At 53.6% G+C, this 6,959-nt stretch overlaps 1 protein-coding gene across 1 annotated transcript; it reads left to right on the top strand.

Moving 5' to 3' along the window:
* The first annotated feature begins 402 nt into the window (after positions 1–402).
* Positions 403–6,203, top strand: LOC101733468 (traf2 and NCK-interacting protein kinase-like). The gene is made up of 12 exons (XM_031894958.1): positions 403–610; positions 847–888; positions 1,158–1,223; positions 1,941–1,994; positions 2,084–2,209; positions 2,336–2,446; positions 2,564–2,654; positions 2,814–2,941; positions 3,189–3,243; positions 3,498–3,570; positions 3,989–4,164; positions 4,543–6,203. Exons 2-12 carry the CDS (start codon positions 853–855, stop codon positions 4,782–4,784), a joined length of 1,158 nt encoding a protein of 385 aa, XP_031750818.1. The 5' UTR covers positions 403–610; positions 847–852; the 3' UTR covers positions 4,785–6,203.
* The last annotated feature ends 756 nt before the right edge of the window (positions 6,204–6,959 follow it).

The following is a 6,959-nucleotide window of genomic DNA, read 5'->3' on the forward strand; positions in this document are numbered from 1 at the left end:
GCCAGAGACACATTGGGGGCACAAGAGCTTCCTGCTCTCCCTCATAAGAACAAAGCTGTAGGGCTGAGGTGGGGGGGGGAAGATAGAGGGGCGCTATGTGTAGCGCACTCATAAATAAGCCCCACCCGACATCTGTGTGGCCCCAAAGCATTTCATGACTGACACTGTATGGGGCACATCATTATATACTGATATAAATGGCAGTGAGCATTAGTAACTTCAGCCAAGCGGGCCCCCCTGCAATACCCCCCTCCCTTTCTCTTGTGCCCCCCTGCCCGCTATGAATAATCCGCAGGGGGCATATTTTCAGGCAGTAGCACGGCCTAGACTGCAGGGCCCCTGTCCCCACCACAACTACAGGGTCTGCTTCCTCTATAGTTACACCACTGGCAGAGAGGGCCTGGCTCACAAGAGCTCACAATCTTTTCTTTCTTTTCTTTCATACAGTGAATTTCCCTGTGAGTTATTTGTGCGTTTTCGAAGCCGATTTACTGCGAGCAAAAACATCTGCTATTTTTCATTGATTCTCTTCTGTGGTGTCGGCACTTACATCTGCCATCTGCTGAGGTGCCACAAGATCTAGGTGCCTTTGTGGCACTGCCACACACAGGTAAGGCTGAGACCCCAGGCCCCCCCCATGGCTACAGAGCATACAGGTGTCACATGAAGGGGGTAACCCCGTACCATTTAGTGTGCTGTACCGTTGGAATTATTCCCATGAGGCACAGCGGCACTGGCACACAGGGATTTTGCCGCCATTTTGCAGATCCCCTGGCGGTGCCGTTGCCTTACTCAGTCTTGTATAATGTTCTTATAACCTTATAAGATTTTTCTCTTTTACTTTAGCGGAAGATGACACCCAAGAAGACCTTGTCCCAGCTCTATAAGGTGAGCAGAAAAGGCTAATGTGTGTGTGTCCCACTCACTGTAGGGGCTCCTACCCCCTCCTAGGGAGGGATCTGGGTATTGTTATTGGTGGCCCCCACCCAGCTATAGGAACCTCCCAGCCTTGCCAGTTGCACCTTTCCTTCCTATCATTGCACCTCTCTTTCTCAGCCTCCCCAAAAGCCCCTCTAATCCCCCTCTCCTTGTAAGATACACGGGTACTAGCTTATGGGGCAATACAAGTTCTAACGACCCCCTGTTTTATTTTTCAGCCTCCTGACGGTCATGTGACCAAGGGAGAGCACCTGGGCAAGGGAGGCGCCGGTGACGTTTATAAGGTAAGGGTCCGACCAAATGCCTAGAGATTGGGGGGAGATGGGGCAACATGGGGGTGCTGTCCCTGCTTTGCACTGGATTTCCCTCCCAGCCTAATATCCTGCTTGTTCTTTGCCCTTAAGGAAAACTCCTGCCTTTATTTTATACCCTCTTCACTATAGGCCATGAAGGGAAAAGGCTCCCTGCAGCCAATTTAGATATTTCAGGGAGTGACCCCCCAACAGAAATAGCTGGCTGGGCCCCCAATGACCATTCCCCCTACTTAATCCTTCCGCTGTCTTCAACCCAAACACAAACGACATTGGAAGGAAAGAAGTGTTTTTGGGGATCTAATCCCAAAAATGAATTGAGATGAACTTACTCAGTGTTTCTCTGAGCACTTTTGCAGTTGACATTCAGTTTGTGTTTTTAGCTGTTTATGAGATATTTGCATGTTTAGGCTGCTAATACCGGGCTTTTGGCTCAGTTGAGAGTGGCGGCACTCTGACCTGCAAAGAAAGCTGTTGGGCTGAAAGCTGGGGATGAGCGAGGAACCACTAAATATAGAAAATGACTGTCACCTGCAAAAGTGCCGTGTTTACATGAATTTGGTTTTTGGGGGGTTTCTCTCCTCTTTCAGAAGTCAAATGCGCTTTGTTATTCTAAGAGGGACCAGTCACTGTAATCTTATATACTGAACTAGTGAGAAGTGCCAACAAACCTTTGTGTCTGTGTTACAGGGTCACCACCATAGGAAAGGCGACGTGGCGGTGAAAGTGGTCAACATCACGCGGGTAACGTATCTTTATAGTTCTGCTCTCCCTCTCCTTCCCTTGTGTGGGGCCCTGTGGGAGCTGAACTCTTTTCTCTTATTCTCCCTCAGGACGAAGAGTCCGTTAGGAGAGAACTCCACTTCCTCCAGACTTTCACCGCCCATAAGAACGTCGCCTCCTACTATGGCGCCTATTACAGAGCCCCGCCCACAGATAGGTCGTGCGAGCTGCTTGAGGTAAGAACTTCTCTTGCTGTACAGCAGTAAGCCTTCAGGTACCATGGAGATCCCCAAGGGGATAGGATATGGTTTCCCCGTGACACTTTGGCTGAATGAACCCTAAACCTTTCCTTTCTATTGCAGATAGTCCTGCAGTACTGTGGGGGTGGCTCCTTGCAGAACCTCATAGAGACCACCGAGGGCCGATCCTTACCCGAGACCTGGATCGGCTACATCTGCAAGGAGACGCTGAAGGTAAGCCCGGCTTAACCCGCTCTGAGCTCGGCTAGGATCCGGCTCTACTGTTATTGGCTAAATCTCTCCCTCTGGTTGGTTCTGTTCTCATGATCCATTCCTTCTCCATCTCCCCAGGGCCTCAACCATCTGCACAAGAGTCGGGTCATACACAGAGACATTAAAAGCTTGAACATCATGCTGACCGACCAGGCCAAAGTAAAACTGAGTAAGTGACAGATGCGCAATGATGGGTGGGCTTCTGACTATGGGCCGAGAGGGGTTCCTAGTTCTCTTCCTTCATAGAAACGAATCCCCCATAGTGGTTTTTATTTTATCCTATTGGGAAATGGAAATTGCCCTTCATGTGGGGAATCTGTCGTTTCAGTTGATTTCGGTCTCTGTTTCCAACTGGACCCGACGGCCGGCAAGTGCAGCGAGTGCGATGGAACGCCGCATTGGATGGCGCCCGAGGCCATAAGCATCCGGCGGAGCCCGGTGGCATATGACACCAAAGTGAGTCTTTTCTGAGCTTTATATATTGCCATTGGGGCAGCACGGCTGGGCGCTGCCATTACTCAGGGGCATTATAGGGAGGGAATAAGTGCTAAACTGCCTGGGCCGTATTTTCTGTCCAATGTAAATTGGTTCTGTATGTTTCATACTGCCCAGTGGGGATAAATGAGTACTGGTTAGTTCCACTCCCTGAGGCACATGTAGTAGAATTGTCCTGTAACGCTGCTCCCATTGGTTTGTTTTGCAGAGCGACATCTGGTCACTGGGCATAACCGCCGTAGAAATGGCCGAGGGAGAACCACGTAAGTAAATGCCGCTTCAATTTGGTATCTAGTGACAGACAGAGCCGGGCCAAGCAGTATTGGTGCCCCGGGCAACACTTCTTAGCCCAGCACCCTGCCAGCCCACCATACCCCTGGCTGTGCCCTAGAAATCTTTCTCAGAATGCCAGAGGGCACTGATTGGGCAAGTTGTACTAAGCAGACGTCAGTTGTGCGCTGATAAACCCACGTGCAATGATCAGTTTGCAGGTTCTGATGTCTCTTTTCCCTTTTAGCTCACTCCAATGTGGACTGTCCGTCAGCGCTCATACGTGACAGCGATGCGCCGGCACTCAAACCCAAGGCTTGGTGAGTTATTTGCCCGCTCCCTATCACTGTGCCATTCCCACAATCTGCCCGTGGGTCTTTATGTGGTGGCAGTTGCTATGCTGCAGGCTGCACTGGCTTCCTGTTAGCGATGAGGGGAGTGAGCTGTTTTTCAGTCAGCCGTGCAGCATGGGGATTTTCTGCAGATTTAAAGGCAAGCTAGGAGCTGCAGCAGCCTGTTTTACTGCCAATACATTATCTACATTTCCTTTTTGGGGTCTCCCTGTATAGTGACCTGAAACCTGTATTTGCGGCAGAAGCAATAGATTGGGTGGGAAGTTGTGTGTAGTTTGGGGGAAAGTGGTGGAGTTTGGGGTGCAGAAGGGGGCGGGTCCCTTTCTGTATGGGTCTGTGTGTATTTTGGCTGTTGGAGTTAAGAGTCACCTTTTTGCTTTTCCAGGTCGGAACAATTCAGGTCCTTTATAACATCGTGCCTGCAAAAGGACCCTGAAGCCCGATGGAGTGCTGCACAGCTACTGCAGCACCCATTTCTTACTGGGCTGCCCTCTAACAAGGCCGTCAGGGCACAAATCAGAGAGCACCTGCGGGCCCTGAAGATCCAGCCTGCTAAGAAAGGTGAGGGGCCCCATTACTGTACTTGTAGCTTCCCTGGTTCTACATTATTTTATTCAACTGTAACTACCATACAGGGGATGTAGCAGGGGGGCTCGTGATACAAGGGGGCCCGGATTGTGGGGCCTACTGTATGTTAGTTCCCCTCTCCCCAGCTGGCTGCCCCCCTGCTCGCTTGTTTGCTGCGGGTGGCAGTGAGTGCAGCAGAGGGGGAGAGTGACCAAGGGCCTGCGAGAGCGCACCGGGCCCACCCAAGGGTATGGGATTAAATCCATCACTCCCATGTACTGGACTGGATACATGTATAATGTGTTAGTGAGGCAAATGGAGGTTCTGTTCCATGTGGTTTCATTCTGTACTGTGTTTGGTTTATCCATACAGATCAGTGCTCTTCAGAGAAGGAAGCGGCTGCGCAGATCCCAGCACCCGGGGAAGAACATGGCCCCAGCCTGGCCGCCCCTTCGACTCGTACTGGGCGTCTCTATCGCTTCATGAGAAAACAGCTGAAGCGTGCCAAGAAGATCTGGCACGACCCAGAAACAGGGCAAGTTTCTGACCCAAGATGGCTCTGTATGGTGCTGCCTCTTCCCCTCCCCCTGGCACTGTCTGCTCCCCTCTTCTAATAGCTCCTCATTTGGGTGCCTGCCTATATGGCGCTGCCTCTTCCCCTCCCACTGGTACTGCCTGGTCTGCTTTGAATGGCCCCCTGGCCCTCAGTAGGTACATGCCGGTATGGCATTGCCTCTCCCCCCACTGGCACTGCTGGGCCCCCCGTCCTCTTCTTCTAATACCCCCATCCCCTCAGAGGTTCATGCCTGTATGGCACTGCCTCTCCCCCCACTGGCACTGCCAGGCTCCCCATCTTCTTCTTCTAATCCCCCTGCCCCTCAGAGGTTCATGCCTGTATGGCACTGCCTCCCCCCCCACTGGCACTGCCGGGCCCCCCGTCCTCTTCTTCTAATACCCCCATCCCCTCAGAGGTTCATGCCTGTATGGCACTGCCTCTCCCCCCACTGGCACTGCCGGGCCCCCCGTCTTCTTCTTCTAATGCCCCCCGTCTTCTTCTTCTAATACCCCCATCCCCTCAGAGGTTCATGGCTGTATGGCACTGACTCTCCTCCCACTGGCACTGCCGGGTCCCCCGTCCTCTTCTTCTAATGCCCCCCGTCTTCTTCTTCTAATACCCCCATCCCCTCAGAGGTTCATGCCTGTATGGCACTGCCCCTCCCCCCACTGGCACTGCTGGACCCCCCGTCTTCTTCTTCTAATGCCCCCTGTCTTCTTCTTCTAATACCCCCATCCCCTCAGAGGTTCATGCCTGTATGGCACTGCCTCTCCTCCCACTGGCACTGCTGGACCCCCCGTCTTCTTCTTCTAATGCCCCCTGTCTTCTTCTTCTAATACCCCCATCCCCTCAGAGGTTCATGCCTGTATGGCACTGCCTCTCCTCCCACTGGCACTGCTGGGCCCCCCGTCTTCTTCTTCTAATGCCCCCCGTCTTCTTCTTCTTCTAATACCCCCATCCCCTCAGAGGTTCATGGCTGTATGGCACTGCCTCTCCTCCCACTGGCACTGCCGGGCCCCCCGTCTTCTTCTTCTAATGCCCCCCGTCTTCTTCTTCTAATACCCCCATCCCCTCAGAGGTTCATGCCTGTATGGCACTGCCTCTCCTCCCACTGGCACTGCCGGGCCCCCCGTCTTCTTCTTCTAATGCCCCCCGTCTTCTTCTTCTAATACCCCCATCCCCTCAGAGGTTCATGCCTGTATGGCACTGCCTCTCCTCCCACTGGCACTGCTGGACCCCCCGTCTTCTTCTTCTAATGCCCCCTGTCTTCTTCTTCTAATACCCCCATCCCCTCAGAGGTTCATGCCTGTATGGCACTGCCTCTCCTCCCACTGGCACTGCTGGGCCCCCCGTCTTCTTCTTCTAATGCCCCCCGTCTTCTTCTTCTAATACCCCCATCCCCTCAGAGGTTCATGCCTGTATGGCACTGCCTCTCCTCCCACTGGCACTGCTGGGCCCCCCGTCTTCTTCTTCTAATGCCCCCGTCTTCTTCTTCTAATACCCCCATCCCCTCAGAGGTTCATGCCTGTATGGCACTGCCTCTCCCCCCACTGGCACTGCTGGGCCCCCCGTCTTCTTCTTCTAATGCCCCCCGTCTTCTTCTTCTTCTAATACCCCCATCCCCTCAGAGGTTCATGCCTGTATGGCACTGCCCCTCCCCCCACTGGCACTGCTGGACCCCCGTCTTCTTCTTCTAATGCCCCCGTCTTCTTCTTCTAATACCCCCATCCCCTCAGAGGTTCATGCCTGTATGGCACTGCCTCTCCTCCCACTGGCACTGCTGGGCCCCCCGTCTTCTTCTTCTAATGCCCCCTGTCTTCTTCTTCTAATACCCCCATCCCCTCAGAGGTTCATGCCTGTATGGCACTGCCTCTCCTCCCACTGGCACTGCTGGGCCCCCCGTCTTCTTCTTCTAATGCCCCCTGTCTTCTTCTTCTAATACCCCCATCCCCTCAGAGGTTCATGCCTGTATGGCACTGCCTCTCCCCCCACTGGCACTGCTGGGCCCCCGTCCTCTTCTTCTAATGCCCCCCGTCTTCTTCTTCTAATACCCCCATCCCCTCAGAGGTTCATGCCTGTATGGCACTGCCTCTCCCCCCACTGGCACTGCCAGGCTCCCCATCTTCTTCTTCTAATACCCCCTGCCCCTCAGTAGGTTCATGCCTGTATGGCACTGCCTCTCCTCCCACTGGCACTGCCGGGCCCCCCCTCCTCTTCTTCTAATACCCCCTGC

Source organism: Xenopus tropicalis, chromosome 1 (genome assembly GCF_000004195.4).
Source record: "Xenopus tropicalis strain Nigerian chromosome 1, UCB_Xtro_10.0, whole genome shotgun sequence".
Classification (NCBI taxonomy): Eukaryota; Metazoa; Chordata; class Amphibia; order Anura; family Pipidae; genus Xenopus; species Xenopus tropicalis.

Excerpts from the sequence above, each read along its gene's own strand:
- LOC101733468 (XM_031894958.1), top strand. The coding sequence starts at position 853 with ATGACACCCAAGAAGACCTTGTCCCAGCTCTATAAG. Across the intron at positions 889-1,157 it reads CCTTGTCCCAGCTCTATAAG|CCTCCTGACGGTCATGTGAC; the intron begins GTGAGCAGAAAA and ends TTTATTTTTCAG. Across the intron at positions 1,224-1,940 it reads GCGCCGGTGACGTTTATAAG|GGTCACCACCATAGGAAAGG; the intron begins GTAAGGGTCCGA and ends TCTGTGTTACAG.